Below are 25,071 nucleotides of genomic sequence, written 5' to 3'. Positions count from 1 at the left end.
ACAAGCTTGATATTATGGTCTAGTTGTCTTTTTGTATGAGGGGTGTCCCATGCCCCTTGTGGGCAGAGCCACGCCCACTTGAACTTTTTATTTATTTATTTTCTCGATTTTTCTCGCAATTTCATTTCCTAGAAACTGTGTAATGTCCATAAGTACAACATATAAAAAATCCGATTTGATTTGGTCAATTTTGACGGAAGAGATAGGTTTTTACGGTAGGGCTTCCTCAAAAGCTTCCACTAACTCAATTGTACCTATCATGGCATTGTTCAATAATGCCCGCGAACCATCGTCACCTCCCGGCTAGTCTTTTTCTCTTTCTTTTGGTTCGCGGGTGCCAGCAGTGACCACTATTTTCGTTGTGTCTGTCTGTCTGTCTGTGTGTCTGTGACTCTCTCCAGAGCATAGCTCTGTGATTTTTGATGCGATCTTGATGAAACTTGGACACAAGCTAGATATGAGGGGCGTCCAACGCGCTCTTGTGGGTGGAGCCATGCCCACTTGAACTTTTTATTTATTTATTTTTCTCGATTTTTTTTTTCTCGCAATTTCATTTCCTAGAAGCTGTGTGTAATGTCCATAAGTACAACATATAAAAAAAAATCCGATTTGATTTGGTCAATTTTGACGGAAGAGATAGGCTTTTACGGTAGGGCTTCCTCAAAAGCTTCCACAAACTCAATTGTACCTATCATAGCATTGTTCAATAACGCCCGCGAACCATCGTCACCTCCCGGCGAGTTTTTTTTCTCTTTCTTTTGGATCGCGGGCGCCAGCAGTGACCACTATTTTTGTTGTCTGTCTGTCTGTTTGTGACTCTCTCTCCAGAGCATAGCTCTGTGATGTCTGATGCGATCTTGATGAAACTTGGACACAAGCTCGGTATCATGGTCTAGTTGTCTTTTTGTATGAGAGGCGTCCCACGCCCCTTGTGGGTGGAGCCATGCCCACTTGAACTTTTTTTTCTCGATTTTTTTTTTCTCGCAATTTCATTTCCTCAAACCTGTGCGTCATGTCCATAAGTACAACATATAAAAAAATCCGATTTGATTTGGTCAATTTTGACAGAAGAGTTAGGTTTTTACGGTCGGGCATCCTCAATAATGCCCACGAACCATCGTTGCCTCCCGGCTTGTCTCTTTCTTTTTCTCTTTTTCTCTCTCTTTCTTTCTTTCTTTCTTTCTTTCTTTCTTTCTCTCTCTCTTTCTTTCTCTCTCTCTCTTTCTTTCTCTCTCTTTCTCTCTTTTTCTCTCTCTTTCAGGTGTCACACTGGAACCTAAGAGGATTTAAGGTACATTCTTGAGCATGTATTGCCATAAAATTATGAAATATTATATCTTAAACCTAACCAGCGTCTGATTATCTGCGGCGAGGTTTTATGCTGACTGTTTTAAACCGACCATTCTGTGCTCGGGACCAAATTTGTTTTTCGAAAAAGCAATATGATGGTTTTTATGCTTTGTGACATACCTCGTGTTTTCAAATTTTTTTTTTACCTTTATTTCTAAATGTGGAGAAGTTGGCCATTATTGGAAAGAGATGTCATCGTACGCTCATCTTGTATCCCGCATTGCTGGAGTCGGTTCCTCTCTGCAGTCTTGAGTCGTGACCTGAACTTCAAATGTTTTCCTATTTTCTAAAGCGATCTGTACTACGTTCTTGTTGCTGCCTGTTGAAAAAGAACGAGGAAGAAAAGGAAGACGACTGCTTCCTGTTGATCGTTTCCTTTGTCTGTATCGTTTCCCTTTCTCTACTTTCCTGGTAATATCAACTGCCATTGTTGAAATGTTTTATTATCCGACTAAAGATCACTCGGTTCCATTGTTTGAGGTTAAAACATTTTTTTTTTCATAATGTAACGGAGATGGCAAATTGAGTTCTGCTAAATGTTAACGACCTCTTTTTCTTAGTCTATAAAGGTAATTGCCAACTGTAAGAAGATGTAAGTTGCCCTGATCCTTATTTATTTATCTATTTGACTCATTCACACAAAAAATAAGTGCATAGATGGATCTTGAGAGAGTTGGGGGAAGAGAGGTGTTAAGAGTGGGGGGAGTGGGGGGGGGGGTTGGAGGAACCTGGTCCCATCTCCCTTTTTAATTTTTTTGACAAAATTATCGAATGCTTTGCCTGCAATTATGCCTTCATTATATAATTATTTTAACTGGTTTTATACAATTGATTATGGTGGGAGACAACCTGTTATCCTTGTACAATAATGGTGCTGGTCATGGTTTTTGTTTAAAGAAGTCTTTGACCTCTCCACTTGACCCCACCTGAATATATAAACCTCGTCATTCATTTGGAAGATTGCGCTTGATTCTGTTTCACAAGTTCGTGAAATTTTTGGTGGGTTTTTTATTGTTATTATTATTATTATTATTATTATTGAATGCAAAATAGTTATTTTATGGAGCAAAATTGGCTGATGATACTTTGCAATTTATTTATTGTCGGCACGTTTGAGCATCCCTTCTCGTAAATATTGGGACACATTGTGGGTTTTCATTACTGAAATTAATAATTACAACTATTCCTCCAAATGCATTCCTTTTCCTTGAAACATCAGCTACTCTAAAATTTGGAGAACGAACACACATGGAACGTTGGTGACACCTTGACTGCTCCAGTAACCAGATGTCATTACATTGTTCACTTGCGTCGCGTTCCAATAACAGCCATATACAGGCAAGGCTTCCATTGTCATAATAGCTAATATGTGACTTTTTGTGAACCAGTAATATATGTATAGAGTGGAGGTGATTGCACCTGCGATGTATACCATCATGGCCACAAAACGCTGTGCAAGGTAAAAAAAATCAGTTGCAATCAAGTACCTTTGCTGGAGTTGAAGGTGCAGACCCTGTATTGTCACTGATAATTAATTGACAGTGCATATATGACCACAAATGACACCTGAATATAGTGTCTGATTACGAAGTTATTTGACTTTTTAGTGTTGTATTCTTTTGTAATCTTTATTTTTGCTTTATTTTCTTACTTTTTAACAACAACTTGCTGAAACCTGAACAAAAATGACTCATTGCCCCCAAATAGGGTCAGAACCCATAGGTTGACAACAGTTCTCACCCCAAGTAGGCATCAAAGCTATATAGGCATTGCAAAGCCATTTCTCTGTTGAGTAAATCCTGCCAATCTTTGTTTTTGTCCAACACAGCTGAGAGTTTAATAAACCCATTATCCTTGTGATGTTTGCTTAAATGTTCCTTTGACTTGGCTGAGTGAAACCACTTTCCAAGGAGTCACTTGCGTTGCTTGATGCATCAAAGCTGTGCGACTGCCTGACTTTAGCATTATCATGAAGGTCGCCTGATGGCACAGTTTCGTGGAATTTTTACTTTTTAAATGTGCCGTTTGTCATTTTGTTTTTATTTTTTGTTGGTTTTTTTGTTTGTTTGTTTTCATTTCTGGGATGTGGGTTGCGTTGAACCATACACAGCATTTTGATAGCCATATGAAGATATACTGAGGCATAGTGTCAGCTCGGCATGTTTATATTGCAGTGAGTGACACGACAACACAATATAATGGAATTATTTCTTGTGTGTCTGCCAGGCATTATCTGTTTTTATTATTTGGCAGACCTTGCACAAGTTTTCTGGAGATGTTTCTCTAAATTGTTGAGCTAACTGAAGTTAATGGCTATGTGTTGCATTATCTTGAGACAGAGGCATTTGATTTGATTGATTGATTTTATACATACAGTGGCCTGCAAAAGTAGTCACTATTCACCCCCCTTCTAACAATGCTGCATTCAGATGAATTGCAAATTATGTAGAAATAATTTTTCCAAATGAACTTTTTAATTCATAACCGAGAAGATCAAATGAAACACTATTATGGCTGAAGGCCCTGTCACACCTTGACGTTTTAGCCAGCGTATGGCAAGGTATCAAAATGTATGTAAAACGCTGGCGTACGCTGAACTATTAATGTTTTTTTAAGTTTTGGGCGTATAATAACGTGTTGGACGTATGCATAACATGTTAGTAACGTACACAGAACGTTTCAATCACATATAGATAACTTTTCCAACGAATGCTGAGCGTGTTGTCGGCGTTCACAACCTATGCCCAACGATCGTCTAACTTATGTATAGCGCGGCAGCGTATCACCGACGATCACGTGGCGTAGGCTATTCATAGGCTGCGGCTCGACGATTCAAATCATAACTGCACGAGACATCGAAGTGTGAAGCCGCTGTCACACCTTGACGTTTTAGCCAGCGTATGCCGACGTATGAAAAATTTGCCGAACCAAGCTGGCATGCGTCGAATACGTTATGGGTAAGTTTTGTATACGTTAAGAGCACGTTAGCAGACATCGGAGCATGCTGGCATACGTCATAATACGTACACAGAACGTATGATTGAGTGTTTCAGCATGTTGAAAATTTCTCGACGTACTCGGCGTATGACACACGTTCCGCATACGCTGGCATAAGTTGTAGGCACGTTACGCGATCGTTGACACACGTTACTTGTACGTTACTCATAAGTCGAAACACGTCGACGTAATGGTTAGTGTCAATGTTCCAGACTCCCTGGTTTTTTTTTTCTTTCTTCGGTATGAAGGTGATGTTGACACTTCGATTTCTAGTGCGGTTATGATTTAAATCGTTGAACGGCAGCCTATTAATTATATTATATTATAACCGTACTAGAAATCGAAGTGTTAACATCACCGTCATGCCGAAGAAAAAAAACAAAAAAAAAAAACAGGGAGTCTGGAACACTGACACGAACCATTACCTTGACGTGTTTCGACTTATGAGTAACGTACAAGTAACGTGTGTCAATGATCGCGTAACGTGCCAACAACACGTTACTCATAGGTTAGAAATAAGTTTCGGGTACGCTAAACATTACCTCGACGTGTTTCGACTTATGAGTAACTTACAAGTAACGTGTGTCGGTGTGTCAACGATCGCGTAACGTGCCTACAACTTATGGCCAGCGTATGCGGAACGTGTGAGTCATACGCTGGCATACGTCGAAAAATTTCAAGCATGGAAAATTTGTCTAACACCTCGGCGTACAAAGACGTATGCCAGCGTACTACGACATATGCCAGCGCGCTCTTAACGTATACAAACTTACCCATAACGTATTTGACACGTGCCAGCGTTTTAGCCAAATTTTGCATACGTCAGGCATGCGCTGGCTAAATTTTCAAGGTGTGACAGGGCCTTGAAGGAGGTTACATGCCAGAAATACCTGCAAAAAAAATATACAAATCAAAATTCATTGGTTACAAAAACATTCAGGCCCTGAGGTCAGTACTTGGTGGAAGCACCTTTTGCAGCAATGACTATGCTGAGTCTTGTTGGATCGGTCTCTACCAGCTTTGCACAGTGAGATGGTGAAATTTTTGTCCATTCTTCACGAGAAAATTGCTCTAGTTCTGCCAAGTTTGATGGGGATCATCGATGGACTGGAATCTTCAAGTCTTACATGATGCTGCCAACACCGTGCTTGACAGTAACCAGATCATTCATTCATGGTGGTGACTGGGTGATGTTCAGTGTTAGCCTTGCGCCAGACGTAACGCTTTGAATTTAGACCAAAAAGTTAAATTTTTGTCTCGTATGACCACAAAACGTTTCTCCACATGCTTGCAGTATCATTAAGATGCTTTTTCGGAAAGTCCATACGAGCTGTTAGATATGTCTTCTTCAGTAATGGTTTCTTTCTTGCCACCTATTCATCGAGGCCAACTTTGTGAAGGGTGCGGGATATTGTTGATCGATGAAGACTGAACCCCATCTCGGACATAGAGCCTTACAGATCTTTCAAAGTCGTTGTATTATCAGTGACATCCCAAATCAGATTCCTGCTTGCCCAGCGGCAGAATTTGAACGGGTGACCTGATCTGTGTATGGTCTGATGCGTCTTCCACTTCTTAATGATGGACTTCACCGTACTCAAATGGATAATGAGTGATTTTGAAATCTTCTTATAACCCTCTCCTGAATGATGCTTCTCTACCACTTTGACTTCTTCGGAAAGCTCCTTGGTCTTCATGTTTGGCTTGTTGGTTGACCAAGTGAGTTGCACCTTAAAACTCCTTGGATAGTGGGAGAGCTAAATTTTAAGTGAAACCACTGATTTTTGCAGGTCACTGTAAATAAAAGTTTGATTTTTTTTTCATTAAAAACAAGTGCAGATTGTTTTGGAAAGTTGCTCTTCTTTTTATTGTAATTAACCTCCGCCATCGAAGATGGACGGAGGTTATCGTTTTCACCCGTCTGTTTGTTTGTTTGTTTGCGAACAGTATTACGGAAAAACTCCTCGACGGATTTCGACGAAACTTGGTGGAGGGGATTAGGTATGGTCCAAGGATCATGCCATTAGATTTTGGACTTGGTCCAAAATCCAATATGGCCGCTATGGCGGCCATTTTGAAAAAATATTTGAATTTTTTTTTTTGCATTTCTACATGTTTTAAGTGATTTCCAAGCAAAAAAAAATTTGTTAGAGAAAAAAAAAAATTTGCAACTTTTTTTCAAAAAAATTTCGATTTTATTTGAAAAATATTTGAATTATTTTTTTACATTTTCTACATGTTTTAAGTGATTTCCACCCCCCCCCCCAAAAAAAATTGTTAGAGAAAAAAAAACCCAGAAATTTTGCAACTTTTTTTTCAAAAAAATTTCGATTTTATTTTTTGGGCATTTCTACATGCGCCTCGATCTAGTTTAGTTTATTCAATCGTGGTTCAGTAGAGTCTGATCCGTTTTGACCTACAATGAATAGGATATCAGGTTCACTTAAGTGACCCAGCAGTATTGGCGGCGGAGGTTTTGCTCTCTACCGAGTGCTCCCCTTCTAGTTTTTATTTGTTTTTATTTTTTTCTGAAGCTTTTAACCTCCATAATTTGATCAGTTCCTATATTGCAATGTTGATTTTGAAATTGTAATCCTCTCCCCTTCTACTTATTAGATTTTCATTTGCATTTGCTCCTTCACTTTGAGCATCACAGTTTATCATTTCTACCTCTGATCTCTTCCTTAGAATTCGTTCATGAAAGAATTCTTTGTCAAGATCGAAACCTGGCACAAGACGGATCTTGGTGACACAGAAAATGTGAGTAAACTGTTTCATGAGCCGGTCTTGTTTTTCTTTGCGGGTGCATAGATAAATTACATCCCTGTTTTCGGTAGGTTCATGGACTACCACCAAATGTGTGGAAGTATGTGGAAGTTGTTCCAATCAACATCGGAGACAATTCTGTCGTCCAGCCCTCGGTGAGTTTCTCATCTTCCATGGGTGTTCACCTCACCTCCTCTTACCTTTCCCAGATATTTACATGCTTGCTCTTCAATTTCAGGATTACAAAAAAGAAGAAGATCCCTCTTTGTTCAAGTCTATAAAAACTGGGCGTGGACCACTGGGACCTGGATGGCAGGTACATTTTGCATTCTTGCCAGCTCCTTTCTTGATATCCGATCTGGTTAGGGATTGCTATGGGCGTCACTGCTTTTTCACAAGTAGCATGTTGAGGCCTATCCTAACTTTCCTTGAGGGTATTAAGAAATTGGGCAGCACAAGCAAATGTAGATCCTTCCTTTGAAAGTCATTATTGAGCCACCCAGGTTTTATCTGACAAAGGGCAATTTAGTGAATCCATATCTGACAATCTAAGAGCAACATTATTTTTGGGAAGTAGGGAAAGTAGCTGATATGTTATGGGTTAAACACAACCTTAAGAGACCATTGCATAACAGGATTGATAACTACAATTTTGCTCTGAGGTACCTTTCTTGCTGTGCAAATGTTTTTTTTTGTCCCCCCCCCCCAATTGTGACTGCAGAAGGAGTTGGAGAGTTTGTCGAACTGCCCACACATGTGTGCATACAAGCTGGTTACAGTGAATTTCAAGTTTCCAGGCCTACGGAAGAAGATTGAGAAATTTATTCACAAGGTGTGTCTGTGTTACTCCAATTTTCATTTGGTTCGATGCACCGAACCACTCCCATGGATGTCATTTACAGTTGTGGTTTAAAAAAAAAATTTGCCGAAGAGCACGACGCTGCTTGAAACCTAAATGTGATGCTATCTTTGGCAACGTTGACCATCTCGCGTATACGGTTTGTAAGACGACGCAGGGACCTTTGACCCGAAGACCAAAGCCCAGGCTCATGAGAGCAAAAGAAAATTCGCATTATTTGCTGCCCGAACCGGATTTGTGTGTGAACAGCCACCGCCCTGAACCCATAAACACATGCCAGCCCTGAGGCATGAGGGCAGGACCCAAGTGTGGGTGGGGAAGAACAGGTAGTGGCATTTTAAAGTGGCTCTGTACATTCTAAGCATTATGTGCAAAGCAGTTATTTGTCCTGGTTATAATTTTAAACCTATGGTTTACTTTTTTTTTTTTTTCTTTTTTCTTTTTTCAGCAAGAGGATCGCATCTTCACAAATTTCCACCGACAACTCTTCTGTTGGCTAGACCGCTGGGTGGACCTCAGCATGGATGATATCCGCCGTATGGAGACTGAAACCCAGGCTTGCCTGGATGAGGTGGGTAGAGTGGCAAGAGGGATGGGGGTTTAAAGGTTGCTTTTTTTTGTTTGTTTTGTTTTTTTCCTTTGTCACTTCTTTCATAAAATATTGCCCGAATTATCTTCAGCAAACTAGTTCTTTTTGTTTTTCTGACCCTTACTACTATACAAGTATTCTTCTTGCAACTTCATTCCACCGCAGGTTACTGGTTGCTGAGTCAGCCTGTTGTTTTTTAGTGAGAGTATATTGTATGGCCATGTTCCTGACTTGGCCCACCGAGCCTAATTTGTTCAAGAGTGTCGATGACTTCACTGCCCCTCACTGCGTGTCCCACAGCTGCGGAAACAAGGCGAGGTGCGTGGCACAATAGCCGTGAATGAGTATTGATGCCATGCCATTGAAACTGGCACTTTACGAAGCGTTCCATCACTTCCAAAGCTATCCTGGCATTGTGCAAGGTCCAGAAATTCCATTGGGTCCATGTTGATGTTACCTTTTTTGTTGTTGTTTTGTTCTTCTTCTTCTTCTTCCTCAAACACTTTTTATTTCTCATCTTATAACTTACCACTCCTCTTCCTTCATCAACTGACTGCACTTCAAACCCATGACCTGCAAAAATGTATGTCGCCAGGGGGCGCCCAGAGCTGGCGATGTGGTTTTAAATTTGTTGGTGGAAAATGGTGTGTAAAGCAGACTTTTTGGTGGTTTTGGTGAAAGAGGGGATGATTTAAATGGTGGCAAAGGATCTATGATGCATCTGTTGTGTTCTGATTCAATAAAATAATGAGTGATGGGTGAGATGCTTTGTACCTGTCAATGTTTGGGTCATGGGACTGTCACCACAATAGGGTCGCTGCAACAATTTGCCACTGATGATGTAAGCCATTCAATTTCGAGGAGAATAATAGTAAATTTCAGGTTTTAAATTTTTTTTTTAAACAGTGGTGGATGAGAATCTTTATTAGATCAGATGATAGAAGTACTCGGGATGTGAATGAAGGGGAGGGTGTGAGAGATCTGGGTGCACGTAAATCTAAGCGCCCAAATGCGGTTCTTGCTGCCAAATTAATTGACCTTGTCATTACTGCATAATAGCCCACGGCTTCGGCTATACGCCGTCTAATCCCCCAATATACTTTTAACTTGCTGTAATTAATAGTCGATGTTAATCCAATTTGCGCAAAGAGGTCCACATCGTGGGGACAGCCGTGAACAAGGCGCAGAGGGCGTTCGGCTGTGGCCAAGATTCTTCCCGCCGTACTCCCCCCCCCCAAATATCGGGCTCGGCGAGTGGGTAGCCCAGCCATAGAACGGAAGGAAGGCGGGGAGGTTGCTTGGTCGAGCTCGGATGAATATTTAATCGGATACGCAGGGGATGAATTGATGGCGCACGGATCGATCGCCCCCGCGTGCCGCTGATTTCCCGCGGCGAAGCGGGCACGCGTAATTGGACACTGAGGAGGGGGAGGGGGAAAGTAAGTGGGCTTAGATTATGGGGAGCTGGGGGGGGGTTGTATAAAGGATAGGGGTTAGAAAAGAGGTGAAATGAAAACGAGATCAAATTATAGGACAGGATTGTGGGAGGAGTTTGGGGCATCTAGAATGAGGGTTAAGTGGATGTCGTGAGGTGAGGTACAGCATGAGGTGAAAGTCTAGCGAAAATAACGAGGCTGAAGGGGGCTGGACCCACGGATGAAGGCTCGGTTGGTGTTTGAGGTGAAGGGGGCAAGTGATGGTCGGTTAGGTAGACGCGGGTGTTCAGGTGGAAGATCAGACAAGGATAAGACAGAAGGTATGCTGAAAAAAAAAGAAAGAGGGGAGCTGGTGTTTGGGGGTAAAATCTTTGTTGGAGATAGAAATATAACGAGGGTTGAAAAGCGAGAGAGAAATATGCAAAGTATTTTGAGATCACGGAGAGACGGTGTCATGATGGGTTTTCAGACGGTGGGAATGTTTCAGGAATTCGATCACTTAACGTGTGCTGAAAAGGAGAATGCTCTTCGATTGGAATTTGAAATGAAAGTGGGGGAGAGGAGAGTGGCTGGGGAGGTATGTGTAGGAGGAGGGCAGGGGGAGGGGAGGTAAAGGGTTGGTGGAGTGAGGGGGGGGCAAAAGAGTGAAGTTGAGATGAGCGGATGAGAGAACATCAGGTGCGCTCCAGGCGATCTGCAGCGAGAGAGAGAGAGAGGGGGGGGGATAAAGAAGGAAAAGCGGAGAGGGAGGAGCGGAGGGAGTGATGGAGGGAGCGCGGGCCTCGGCGGCTCAGCTCTGAGCCGCTGCCTTCGCTCCTTTTCGTGCTCCCTTCGATCGTGCATAACCGGCCCTTTCTTTTGTCCGAAAGAGTGACTATGGCACTGCGGGCAAGTCGCTGAGTCCCACAAGAGACAGAGAGAGCGAAAGGAGCGAGTTCGTGATGAGCTCGTGTGAAGCGTGGGCTCTGGGAGTTGGGGTGCAGCGAGCGTGGGGTCCGGCCCCACGGGCGCCACAGTATTGCGCCGAGCCCTCGGGGCCGCCACCGTGTCCATGCGAAACGCACTGCTACTACCCGGGAACAACAGGATACCCGCGCTACCCAGGTGGCGTCGGGGATCCTTATGTGCCGCCAGGGGCTGCAACGGCCGTGCTCCCAACCGAGCCTGAGACGCAGGGCTATGGGACACTCTACGGGCGTGGAGCGCATTCGGTGCCGACCCCTGCGCCATTCCCGTACGCGCTCTCCGAGCCCTGTCGGGTACCTTTCCCCGGTTATGAGGCAGCAGCTCCAGGATCCCTGCTCGGGACCGGTGATGCAGGTGGGTTTGAGGCGACAGACTCGCATGCTGTGCGCTACCTGGCGGGGAAACTTCGTGGGCAACCAGGCACGGCAAACCGGGGTGCGCCAGGGAGGGAACCCGGCTGGCCCGGAGAGGGTGCAAACTATAGCCATGGTCTTGGAGCGCAGCCTTTTCCAGGCCCATATAGTCCTGGAGCAGCACTCATACAGCAATCAGGGGTGCCGAGCACAGATGCTATGTACGGGACGCACGGGCAACTTGGCTTTGATCCTGCCAGGGAACCAGCGCAGCAGCATCGTGGGTCCGGTGAATTCCCTGCCTCCGCCAAGCGACCCCGGGCGGATTTCCTCGCCTTCCCTGGCCACAAGTTTCCGACCGATGCAGCGCCAAATGGCCTCCCAGGTTCCGGAGGCCGCACCTGGGGGGATACGCTTTCCTCCAGGCGTGGGAAGGCCGCGCCCTGTGAGCTTCCTGAGGCACAAGAGTCACTGCACATGTTTGCATCTGGGATGCCCGGTGGATTCTATCGGTCGCAGGATGCAATGGCCCTTTCAAACCGTGCAAAGCAGCAGCAGCAGCAGCAGCAGCAGCAGCAGCAACATAATCAGTCAAGTTTTTCACATGGGCTTCCCTCCGAGGGCTACTCGAGCCGTGGCCTAACTGAAGCTCCGCCAGAATCCTATTGTATGCCTGGTCCTGGCTTCCAGCAGCAGCAACAGCAGCAGCAACAGCAGCAGCAGCAGCAGCAGCACCAGCACCAACAGGCGGAGTTCGGACTCCGTTCTTCGCCGCTTCTTCTTTCCGGCTGCTTTCCTCATAGTCCAGGACCGCTAGACCTTGCCGGTGCGCCACGAGGTCGCAGTTCCACGGGAAAACTATGCCGTCTGTCCTTGGGGCCACTTGCTGTGCACAGTGGTGCTGGTCATGGGGGCAGTGGCTCCTCGGAGGTCAAAGAGAATACAGGTGCCTCGTATGGACAAAGTTGTTTGGCTGCTCTTTCGACAGCCTGCCAGAACATGATCGCTAGTCTGGGTGCCCCCAGCCTCAACGTTACCTATGGTAAGAGACCCCCTCCTGGGGAGAGCGAGGGTCGTGGCAGAGTTCCAGGAGGCGAGAGCGCACCTGCCAGGGACGAGACCCCGACACTCAGCACCTCCCCGGGTGCTCGTGTTTCAGAGACTGGAACCACGGACTGTGCTGGACCACCTGGAGCTGTTGCTGAAATTTGTGGACTCTCTTCACCTGGTGATCCGTCCTCAGGTCGTGGGGAGTCCCGAGCGACACGGGGTCGTGGTCGAGGTCGTAGGAAGGGTGGTGTGCGTACAGGCAGTCCTGGTGTGAAACTTACTCCTGCTCCCGGGGACGATATTCTGGGGGGATCCGGAGAAACGGGAGGGGAAGGGCTCGGATCACCAGGGTGGGGTGGCGCACCTTCTGAGACTGCCGGTGCAGGTGATAAGCCATCGGATCTCCTTCTGGCTTCTCTAGACAGTGGCATTCAGAGCCTGTCTCCCCCAAGTGATGCCTCCCCTCTGTTGGAGTTTTGTGCCGAGGGAACTGTATCTGGAGGTAACCCAGAGCTCGGGGTAGGGGTAATGCAAGGTCCAGGAGTTGGTGCAGGGACTCCACCCACTTCAGCTGCCCTCATGCCCCCAGACCATCGCACCGTGGGTCCAGCATGCTCGCAGATGACATCGATGGATCCCACTCACGTGCAGATCGTCGGCGACGGTATACCACGCAGTCTTCCTCGACCTGCTGAAAGTGCTGTGGGGTTTGGGATGTTGGACGGCGAGGGGAAGGCTCCAGTGTGGTACGCCGACAGATCAGGAGCTGGGTATAGCTGGCATGGACCCGCTCTGCATTGTGTAAGTATTGAACACACCGAGCCAAAACATTACCTTACATCACCAATTTTACAATTTCAACAGGACTTTCACAGTTTTGTCTAATGAACGGATACATATATACACCTGGGAACCCATTGGAAATGACCAAATCTTTATTGGTATTAATTGGGCACATGGTACCACTTTTGTTTTTATTCACCAATACTGCCTTTCTGACACATTTTTTTTTTTCTTTTCATACCTGTGACGTCGTCGTCATCGGTTGGAGTGGATTGGGTGATGTGTTTGGCAGTGGAGTACATGATCTTTGTGCTTAAGCAACGTAACAACTTTCATGTTTGTGCCGTTGCCTTGGATATGCTCGGACTGTTTGTTTATTTTATTAAGCACTGTACTTTGTGGGCTTTTTTTTTGGAATTAATTTATTTGCGGGAGGATCGGCTGGTCCGGAGAGGGTGCCAACAAATAGAGGAAAATACAAACAATGGATTTTGGAATCGTAATAACAATACTCCGACTGCAAACATCATGAATGTGTGTGCAAGTTTTGTCTGCATTTTTGGGGTTTGTAAGTGAAGGAGAGATGGTTATTAAATAATTGCTCAAAGTTGTGTGTGTGTGTCTGTCTGTCTGTCTGTCTGTCTGTCTGTCTGTCTGTCTGTCTGTCTGTCTGTTTGTCAGACATTTGAACCCAGGCTAGACAGCTCAGATATGAGTGTGATATTTAGTTTAATGGAGCCGAGTAGGTACATGCACTCGCGTTTGAGCTTCCCAACCTGGGTTTGAATCTCAAACCAGCTTTAACCTGTCACCATGGTGTTTCACATATAGGGCGAGGCATCAATATTTGTGCCTTTCATCGGGTGGCCGTTAAGCCGGAGGACCCGTCTGCCTGCACACGTCGTTGGTAGAGGTTTAATTTGGATATGTGTGTCGTCAAAAACGATGGAGCCCATAATTCCCTTACTATCTATTTATTATGTATGCATTAATGGTGGAATAAGCCTGGTGTTTGCTTCGTGGTTAGGGTGGCGGTTTGGGATCCTCGGGTCCTGAGTTCAAGCCCCGTTGGCCCACTGAATTAATACACCAGGGGGTTGACTCAGCCCTTCATCCTTCCGAGATTGGCGAAATGAGTACCAGTGTGTGTCCTGGTGGAGGGGCACTGCATCAGCGACAGTCACGCTTCCAAGAAATGATAGCTTCCCCGGCAGCTAAGCTGCCATATGCAAGAAGAAGAAGAATGGTGGAATTTATAATCTCCTTTCTTTCTCTTCCTCCTTCACCACTCTTCCACCACCGTGTGATTACATATGTCCCTCCCGACTCCCACCCACTACTCCTGTTAATGTCTGCATTTACCCCTCCTCCTCCCTTGTCTACCACCTACACTATTTCTTTAACATCCCCAATTATTTCCAACTTCTCTCGTAGTCGGCCTGTGAACGTTTTTGGCCCCAGTCTTTCACAAACTGGTTGGACAGTCATGATGTTGGACTGAATGGAGCAGAAGTTCAGCGTGCCAGAGATAACTCGCCGACTCTGTGAAAGACACTGTGGGATCTTTAACGTCTATGAACAAGACCAATGCTGGCAGACGGACCCTCCTGCTGAATGTCCTTGTGCACACCATCAAGCGTGGCACGCACTCTTTCCTTAATACATGCTCTGCACTCCCAGATGCAATGTGCAGATAACTTGGTTGATCTACTCTTTTTTTTTTTTTTTTGAAAGATATCGGGTGTTGGAAAAAAAGAATCGTTTCCACATTCCAAGTGCAGAGCCGATAGCTGAGCTTAACGTCCCATTCCAAAGGATGGCTTACTTTGAGATGAAGCACCCCCTGCTGCCACTGGGCCAGGTTGGGATTCAACATGTACTGTTAGCATTCAGTAATAAGCTGCCTATGGTGTCCACTCGATCTGACATGGAATCAGATTTGCCAAATAATAACGGTCCATCCTGCTCCCCTTTATGGCAGCAAAGATGTCACGAGATTAACTTAACCGTTAAAAGCAGCAGCTTCTTCGCTCACTGCAGATCTGGGGAAAATCACAAACTGGTCCAACACATGGAACATGTCTTTCAATCCAGACAAATCTCACATTCTCACTATCTCTCTCAGAAAGGACCGTTTAGAACACCCCCCCCCCATCCACTTTCTCAACAATCCTCTGGAAGAAGTCTTTTCTTTCAAGCTTCTAGGTCTCACTATCTGCCATGACCTTTCCTGGGAAAGTCACATTTCCAACCTCGCCTCAAAAGCCAGTCGCCGACTGGGAATCCTCCGTCGTGCTAAGTCCTTCCTCGGCCCTCTTGAGCTCCTGACCACTTACAAAGCTTTTGTCCGTAGCCTGATGGAGTACTGCTTTCCCCTCTGGGCTGGTGCTCCTGCCTCCCACCTTTCTCGGCTTCACGCTGTCGAAACCAGGGCATTTAAGATCATCGGCATCTCCCGCAATGAAGCTGAGTCTTTGGGCCTCTCACTCAATCACCGCAGGTTGGTCGGTGGTCTTTCTGTCTTCTACCGTCTCCTCTCCAGCCTTGCCCCCCCTGCTCTCTCTCTCTCTCTCTGCGATTTGTCCCCACCACATTTCCGAAGGGTGCTCAAGGTCCACCAACAACCACCTTCTGGTAAATCTACCAAAATCACGAATCATTGCTCACCTTCACTCTTTCATTGCTCTTTTTTTTCCCACCTTTGGAATAAACTCCCTCACTCTGTTCAATCCCATTCTTCCCTCCAGGCCTTCAAAACAGCTGTTCACCACTACCTCTTATCATCCCCCATCCAAATCCTCGATCTTTTCTACCCCCGTTAATCCACCCCAAACCAAACCCACCTCCTTTAAATTCCCTGCTTTCCTTCCTGAAAGTCCCTGTAATGTCCATCTTGTATTCCCCGTGTTCCCCGCCCCATCCCTCTCCCTTCCACAGATCTCCTAATGTCTCTGTTCTGTTTTGTTTTTTTGTCCTTCTGTTTTGTCCTGTTTTTGGACTGTTTTGTCCTTCCCACTCCCTCCCCTCTCGTCTCATGCCCCCTTGCTGTGTGTCATGTGTTAGCTCTCATACGAGCCTCGACAAGGTATACAAAAAAAAGTAATGGGCAGACAATATTGTTCTTGACCCTTGGTAGCTTGTTATGCTAACATGTTGTCATTGCCTTACCATTTTAAATGCCCATATCCTTCAATGAGATTTGGATTGAAAGAGATGATTGTAAAATAAATGATTGTTGAAAGGGAAGGAGTTGGGAGTGCAAGATGTAATCCTTGCAGGTTGAGGATGAGACTTGGAGCATGATGATTTGAACTTGTGACCTTGTGATTAAATTTAACTACCTATATGACTCCTATATACTTTAGGAGGAAAGGAATGGGGGAGTGGATATTGAGAGTCCAAGAAGCCATCTCTACTAACAAAGCACAACCTTGGTTGCTATGGGCGACATGGGCAACATTGTTCCGACTGGATGCAAGATATGGAGGATACAGCATCGGCAGACATGTAAGATAGAACCAGATGAAATCAATGAGCAAAAATATAGATCTCACCAGATAACACCGAAGAGAAGAGTTAGCTTTGTGAAAGGGGGAGGGCAGGAGAAAAAAGGATTACGATCGGGGTGGGGTAACAGAAACGCATACAATCCTTTTATAACACACACACACACACACACACACACACACACACACACACACACACACACACACACACACACACACACACACACACACACACACACACACACACACACACACACACACATATTCTTTCATATGCATCATGGCTGTGGTTAGCATTACTTGCTGGGGATGCAGCTGTGCCACTGATGCAGTGCCACCTGTGGGTTGGAGCAGAAATGTAGACTTTCCCATGGTACCGGCGATAGCTCACCTACTCGTCGTGAAGGACGCCGTGGTATCTGTAACAACCACCAAGTAATGGTGGCAGACGGGACGCCCAGTTTAATGTCCATCCGATGGAAGTCACATTGGTGAATCATCCTGCCTGTGAAACACCAGGATGACTTATTTTTTGTTTTTATTTTTTTTAGCTGGGATGACATTCAAACCCAGGATAGACAGCTTTGAGGCAAGTGTGATATATTTAGGTTGGAGGAACCTCGATGTATGTGCACTTGGCTTTGGGCTGCCGAGCCGTGGATCGAATCTCGACTCAGCTATAAACTGTCACCCAGGTGTTTCGCATTCAGGGTGAGGCATCAGTGTGTGCGCCATCCATGAGTAGATTGTTCATCTGGAGGGCCGATCTTCCAGCACTGGTTGTTGGTGGACTTTAAAGATCCCACTCTCTTTCAGGAAGAGTAAACGAGTTATCCCTAGCAACCTGACCAAATTACAAATTGATACTTCTACCACCTTCAGTCAAACGTCAGGCTTTTCCAACTGGTTTGTGAAAGACTATATACACTCTGGTCATACACAGAAACCCACACGGGGTACAATTTATTTTCCTCGAACAATTGTCATCTCAACATTGAGCAGAATGCGTTTGTGTCTTCAACAAAGCATACTCACAGCAGGGCAGTAATCCCGGGCAAGGGAGATCACTGCACGTTTTACTAAGACACGATTGGAGATTTGTACACCCATGTCATGAGATTTGTACACGAAGTCGGTGCTGGAAATGGGAGTGAGCACGATTACTGCCAACGTCAAACTGTCTAGAAACTGGTCATGGAAAAGGTTTTGGTCGAAGGGGTGAAGCTCTGCCTTTGATCAAAAAGAAAAGTAAGCGTAAGCTCTTTTTTTGTTTGTTTGTTTGTTTTATTTATTTATTTATTTATTTTAACATGATTTTCTTTGATGCATTTGCACATGTTTGACTATCTATCCATCCATCCATTGGGACCACACTGTGCAGAGCGTTGGTGCTGCCAAAGCAGTCTCATTGGCTATTGGGCACAATCCTGAACGGGTCGCCACTCCGACACAGGATACCAGCAAGCTGGCACTCATTTTGCCGACCTCGGAAGGATGACAGCCCGAGTTAACCCCACCTGGTATTAATTCAACAGCTCAGCGGGATTTGAACTCAGGATCCTAGAATCCCAAGCCCACTCCCCTAAGCATTAAGCCAACACCAGGGATATATGTTTGACTATGCATCGAACATATTGATTCCTGGAGATCTTTGCCTTTGCCTAATTCCATGCAGAATATTTGCAATAATGCTTTTCAATCAACTATATACAGTGCTGCAGAGATGTCGCCAAATGACCGACAGAACTTGCACCTTTCACAGCATGTTGTTTCATCAAGGAATTGAGCGAATTCTCAACTTGCTTTCAGACGAGCGCAAATCAACGAAGACCAGCAGGTCTCATTATGCTGTGGAAATGTAAAACAAATATTTCCAACAAGCACAGACCTGGATCTTGAAGGAAAGGCTTGCCTGTTGGTGTTCTCATCTGAATTCCTGATTCATGATTCATGGAACCCAGGTTCAAATGCCATGTACCAAGAGTGTTCGCCCATTGTCTATTAATGTCCTTGTGCAGTAGTTAATTTAAAGGTACACTTGTGTCTACCAACGTCTTTGTGCTACCTGAAACGTATGTAAAGCGTAAATGTATTTATATAAATTTGTTAAAAGGATGTGGGGATGGGCAATCCAAACTAGGGAGGGATGGTTGCACGAGAATACAAGAAGGGCACTCGGGAGAGCGCATACCTCCACCAGGCTGATTAGTTTACGTTTTGTATCCCACTGAAAGGTTGGGTCTGGATCCGGACCTGAACCAACATTTACTCGGCTTGTTCTTGTCAACTAACCAACTCGTCTACCTCGTTTTATCATCACTTTTTGATACCGTACTAGATATCGTTTTATGGCTCCATTCCTCAATGGTGACGAATGAATTAAAAAAAAACTTTTTAAATTCTCGTATCCGGATTCGGATCTTCACCACAATCGAATCGATTCGTCCTTCACACACCCAACCTGTCAACCAAGTTTCATCCAAATTTTAAGGATGTCATAAAGGACACAAACAACTGGCATGAATAACTAATTACTAATGTAATGTGTTAAATCAGGGGCTGTAAAAGACGCTGCATCAATGACGCTAAAAACTTCTGAATTTTTTTTTTTGACAACCTTTAAAATCTTTATTTTATTTCAATTGAATTACATACTGAACACTGCAGAACACAAATCGCCTTTTTTGGCACTTTGAAAAAATAGGAAAAGAAACCTTCCGTTTAATAGTACTTGGACAATATTATGTTGATGGCATTTTACATCATCTCGTTCGATCAAATTTTCCACTCGCAGACCCTGCCCATGTGCTTGTTTCTCAAGACTGTGTGGGGTAATGTGTTCTATGAACTCTTGTTATTTATCCAGTCATGTCCAAACTGCTACAGCCTCATCACCAACCGCAAGTAGTTTTGTTGTGATAGCTGCGGTGCATTGTTAAAGCAATTGGTAATTACCCTCGCCGAAGGATTCGGAGAGGGTATTGCATTTGGGTCCGTTTGTTTGTTTGTTTGTTTTTCTGTCTGTCTGTCTCTGTCTATCTGTCTGTCTGTTTGTCCGCACAGAACTTTCGTGTTTTTCTCTGCAACCGTTTGTCGGATTGAGACAATTTTCACCATTGGTGCGACTACTCCTGTATAATTTTTCAATGATAATTATGATGTCACATGTCACGTGGTGTGGCAGCCATATTGGAAAAAAAATGGAAAACCTTTGGACCTCTGTATCTCTGAAACCGCAACAAGGAAAAAATTGTAACTTGGGGCACACAGCAAGTACTCCTCATGGGAAATGTGTGAGACTATTTATTTTTTGTGACGTCATAGGTGCCCTCGTTATGACGTCATAATTGCATATGTGGAACGCCACTTCCTATCAGTATGAAATTTTTTGAGGGTCATTGTGGGATAAAATGGTCCACAGAAAAAACAAATTCATGATGTCATCGGTCATATGATTCGGCAGCCGTATTGTTTTAAAAAAAAAAAAACAACCTTCAAAAATCTTCTTTGAAATGGCTGAAAAGATCGAGGTGAAACTTTACACATGTGACCACCTATCCATGAGGAACAAAAGTCACATATGACGTCATAGGTCACATGGTTTGGCAGCCATATTGGATTTACCTGAAAACCTATAAAAATACACCACTCAAAAGAAGTCCTGGCGAGGGTTTGCAATCTCTGATTTGCTCTTTTTCTTGTTGATCATTGTAATCCTGCTATGCTTTCTTTGATAGTTCATATTTCACGGCTATCTCGTAAACGTTCTTACATAGTGTACGTCTTCTTGTACTTTTCTCCAGACAGTTGAGGGTCCACATGAATTTTGACATCCTCAAAGCACACCTCTTTCAACAGCTTCATGTAGTACTTGGGAATGCACTTGGTGGTGTTTCAACTTCAGGGTTCCACAAGAACCTAGACCTTTTATTTGATTTATTTGATTACGTATGATTGATATAGCTGAGATTAATTTTTCTGTTCACTCTCTGGTTTTTTTTTTTTTTTTGGTGGGTTTTTTTAAGTGGAAAAAGATGTAGAGATGGATCTTGCATATTTTCTTGCTACCTTCCCTCCCGTGTTTGCATTCTTTTTCACAATGCGGTCCTTGCATCCTTTTTAGAATATTTTTATGCTCGTTTCTGTCCTTTTAATTTTGTTTTGTTGAAAGTGTGGACATGATATTGCGTGTGTACTTTGCTGCCATTTATTCCCTATGTTTGAGTGCTTCTCAAATGATGCATATATTACAGTCGTACTTGTTAACATTAATAACATAATGATAGTATTTAACTATGTACATGTATTGTCAATAATAATAATAATAACACGGTACATGTTGTTTCTAATGATATACACAGTGTTGGAATCTGTATAAATCCAGAAAGCTGAAGGAATAATTTTGAGGCTTGGGTGGGGTGAAGGGGGGGGGGGTAACAATCGCAAAGACCATCCATCACAACCACAGCCAATAGACAGGTGTAATGTACACCTGACACGGTTCAGCAACAATTAGCTGGTTCTCCTCACACCTTGTTTGTGTCCTGTGATCAGTGTTCCGAACCATGAAAGACCTCTCATTCGCCTTTCTCATTTTTATCGGTTCCCCTCTCACCTCTCACCTCTTCTCACTTCTCACCCCTCAAACCCTTTCCCCTCACCTCAGGATTTCCATCAGGGCTCACCCCCTAGTGTGTCCCTGGTGATTGTGCACTCGTGCTCTCACCTGTATTCATCTTGGTTACATTGCTGTCACTAAATGCTGGCTGGCCCACCACACTTATAATTTTACCTTGTAATCCTTTTGCAAGTTTTATTTTGTTTGTTTGTTTGTTTCTATTGCACACATGGGGTTGGCAAAACAAGTTAACATTTACTTAGGACACACACACACACACACACACCCATACTCAAATAAATATGCATTTTGGGGCATGGGGATATCGACAGAACTTGTAGGTAGCTTGCGTGTGGATGGGTGATGGATACGAGGTGGGTGCAGTGCAGCCATGATGACCCCAATGGCCTCCTCCTGCTGCTGTGTGCATGTGTCTTCGTAATTGTCTGTCTTTTTGCTTGAAAGGGCGAGTGGGAAATTGCATCAGAACAGTAGACAAGTAAACGAATTCTGAATCCAGCTACACTGACTGCTGCAGGTAACTTGTAGTTAAGGACATGCTGTTGATGTGGCCCTTCGTGGGATAAAGTGAAGTTGATTTGTGCTAAAATCACTTGCTGAACTCGAGCCAATTTTGAGTTATCCTCGCTGAATAACGAAGTTTCAACCAGTGGATTCAGGCTTAAACTGACGAAGAAGAACGATAGGTGGTTTAGGAAGTTTCACTGGGCCATCCATACAGAGTCTACCGACTGTGATAAGCTCGGCCATGATCCCTTCGATCAATATATACATCAAGGCAACAACCCTTTTACCTTTCACAAATACATTTGTATATTTAAGCTTTCTATATATCTGGTTAAATAGATATTCTGGATGTGATTTAATGTAGACTGGATTAAATAAATTATATAAATAAACAAGGTTAGAACTGTAAGGCAAAACGAAATGACTGCCACGACGAACATGCAAATTGTATAAATAGATAATATAACCTGGAACCTGAGACGTGATTGCAACTTGTCTTGCGGGACGATACTCTTTGCGCGATATCTGATCTGCGTTGAACTTTTTCTTCCGTTTGAGCTTCCTTCAGCATCTTGTTGGCTGCTGAATAACTTTTCTTCGAGTTTAGTTTAAAGTTTGGAAAAGGTCATGTGAAATGACGCAGTGTTGTTTAGTTTTGCATTGCGGTTCTCACACCTTGCAAAACTTTGGCAATATGTGGGTGCGACTGTCATTTAAATGTTGACACAAGTTGCACTGCACCAGTGAAGTTTTATGTAAATTTTTGGTTTTGCTTTGTTTTAGTAAGCTTTTCATTTTCAAAATGGCATTTTGTGTGTGTGTGTGTGTATTTTATTATTATTATTATTATTATTATTATTATTATTATAATTATTATTATTTTTATTATTTTTAATGAGGTTCTTACAAACACACCATGCTGTGATCTGTGTGTGTCGGTGTCCGTCCTCCCCGTTTCCAACATGCTCCCCAGTCCCTCTTCCCTTCACCCTCCTACCCACCTCCACTACACAATAAAAAACTACCCGCTTTGCATCTTTGTCCATTTGCCACAACGTTCACCCACTCCCACTTCCTCATCTTCCTGCTCCTCATTCATATTTGACAGAAACCTATTTTAACTCGCCACACCCTCCTCATGCTCTTTCATTGCTCATGTGCACGGAGCCGAGCACACCTCTCACAGACCATCGCAGCTGGTTTCAGGGCGATGCAGAATGGTGCATTCCCCTCTTTCTACTTGACCTCTTCTATAATTTATATCCCGCTCTATTTCTTTACCTCTGCCTTCCATGTTGCCTCCCAAACCCATAACCAATATCGTATCCCGTCACATATGTGCAGCTCTGATTTACACTGATCTTTCAACAGCTCGTCTCTTCATTCTAGTTCTGGCATCCGTTGTTCATGTCATCGAACTTGGGATTCGGAAATGGAACCCGCCTTGCTGCACATGTGAACACGCGTTAATCCATTCGTGCTCGCCTCCTCCACATATACCCATGCAACCACCTCACCTCCACCTTATTAGCCATACATTTTCCTTTACTTTCCTCAGCTTTACACTTAATCTTACGTCTTCCCAACATCCTTTTCTGTTCCTCTACACTTCCCCCCAAACTCACCTTTTCCCCTTCTCTTTTTTTTCTTCTTAACTTTATAATTATACCATCTACCCATCCCTAACAGCAACTCATCATGTATGGCTTTAACAATATTTGTCCCAAAAATTACTAAAGTTTGTCCGGAGGTGTGTTTACTATCCATAGATTAAATTAAAGAGGAAGCTTTAGAAAGAACAGCCAATGACCTGGAGATGGGGCATGGGATTTGAAAATTGTCCTTTCCAATTATTAGGAAAGGCTGAGACCGTTGCTGTCCAGTATAACCTTGAGAGATGTTTTTTTGCAGATGTACGTTGGGCCAAGAGTACTCATGAGAAAGACAAAAGTCGGCAGGACGAATATTCTACGGGATCTGTGACTCGACACTTTACACGAGTCACAGTTCCTGTAGTTATACTGTAAAACTATGACTCTATTCCAATCATCTTTTCTTGAGTCATTGTAAATTTCATTGTACACTAACATCATGCTCTGAAAGGGTTACTAAAGTAAATAAGGGGGATTGGGGGGGGGGGGGCAACAGATTGGCAGTAGAGCAAACCTGAGAGACAGAAAAACATTGTCAAGTTTCATGTGCACACTCAAAAAATTGTCATGCAGGATTCGACCACCGATCCTCGGGGCTCGACTCGTAGGCTGATCGTGGTAATGGAAGGGCAATAACGATTGATGGATCTCGGTCGGGTTTGAAGGTTCAGACGAATGTAATTACCCCGCGCACATGAAGGGAAATGCGGGGTTAAGCATTTGGTTCACTTCTGTCTGTCCTTCTGACTACAAATGTCAGTTTGTGATCGAAGAACAGCTTGATTTCAATTGAATCTTATATTTTGAACATGAATCGGAAAACGAACCTGTAATTTATCAGTACTTTGGTTTGGCTCTGAATTTGTCCCGATTACGCATGTGCAGAGAGGAGTGAGATAATTCATTTACTCTGTCTGCCTGTCTGGCAGTCGTCCAAAATTGAAAATCATTCGAAATGGGATACTTACTGTTTTTACTGATGTCATAAAGGACACAAACAACAGGCACGAAGAATGAATCCATCCATCTATTGGGACTATACTCTGTGCAGAGCGTTGGTGCTGCCTAAGCAGTCTCCTTGGCTAATGGGCACAATCCTGGATGGGTTGCCACTCCGACACAGTACACCAGCAAGCTGGCACTCATTTTGCCGACCTTGGAAGGCTGACAGGCAGAGTCAACCCCACCTGGTATTAATTCAACAGCTGAGCAGGATTTGAACTCAGGATCCTCAGATCCCATGCCCACCACCCTAACCATTAAGCCAACACCAGGCATGTAACCTGTAAAATAAAGTGGTGTATAAGATGCTGCATCAAAGGTGGAAAAATTCAGAAGTTTCTTTTTAGACAGGCTTTAAAATCTATATTTTATTTCAATCAAAATGTATACCATACTATACTTGAACACTGCAGGACACAATCGCCTTTCGCCACTTTCAAAACCTTTCCATTTAGCGGTACTTGGACAATATTCCAGCATTTTATGTCATCACAAATAATCCAATTTGCCGTTCGTAGACGCAGCTCATGTTCTTGTTTCTCAAGACAGCATGGGGTGTAATGTGTTCTATGAACTCTCTAGTTGTGCGTGGCAATGAAATGGATTTCAATGCAAT

General features: G+C 44.0%; 2 protein-coding genes across 3 annotated transcripts in view; both read left to right on the top strand.

Annotated features, from left to right (window-relative positions):
* Window positions 1–9,323, top strand: part of LOC147028257 (phosphatidylinositol transfer protein beta isoform-like) — a 54,844-nt gene extending 45,521 nt beyond the window's left edge. For both annotated transcript variants that reach the window (XM_085878508.1, XM_085878509.1), the window contains 6 exons: window positions 7,036–7,107; window positions 7,185–7,268; window positions 7,352–7,429; window positions 7,835–7,945; window positions 8,421–8,543; window positions 8,862–9,323. In XM_085878508.1, coding sequence (XP_085734634.1) covers window positions 7,036–7,107; window positions 7,185–7,268; window positions 7,352–7,429; window positions 7,835–7,945; window positions 8,421–8,543; window positions 8,862–8,912 — 519 coding nt within the window. In that variant the 3' untranslated portion in view covers window positions 8,913–9,323. The remainder of the gene's footprint in view (window positions 1–7,035; window positions 7,108–7,184; window positions 7,269–7,351; window positions 7,430–7,834; window positions 7,946–8,420; window positions 8,544–8,861) is intronic.
* A 1,335-nt stretch (window positions 9,324–10,658) lies between these two features.
* The window catches only part of LOC147028256 (uncharacterized), a 64,192-nt gene continuing 49,779 nt past the window's right edge, over window positions 10,659–25,071 (top strand). The window contains exon 1 of the mRNA XM_085878507.1: window positions 10,659–13,167. Within this exon, the coding sequence (XP_085734633.1) occupies window positions 10,939–13,167 (2,229 nt within the window). The 5' untranslated portion in view covers window positions 10,659–10,938. The remainder of the gene's footprint in view (window positions 13,168–25,071) is intronic.

This window comes from Eptatretus burgeri, chromosome 4, assembly GCF_056783735.1.
Source record: "Eptatretus burgeri isolate ZD-2024b chromosome 4, Ebu_testis_v1, whole genome shotgun sequence".
Taxonomy (NCBI): domain Eukaryota; kingdom Metazoa; phylum Chordata; class Myxini; order Myxiniformes; family Myxinidae; genus Eptatretus; species Eptatretus burgeri.
This window is presented reverse-complemented; position numbering and strand designations above follow the sequence as displayed.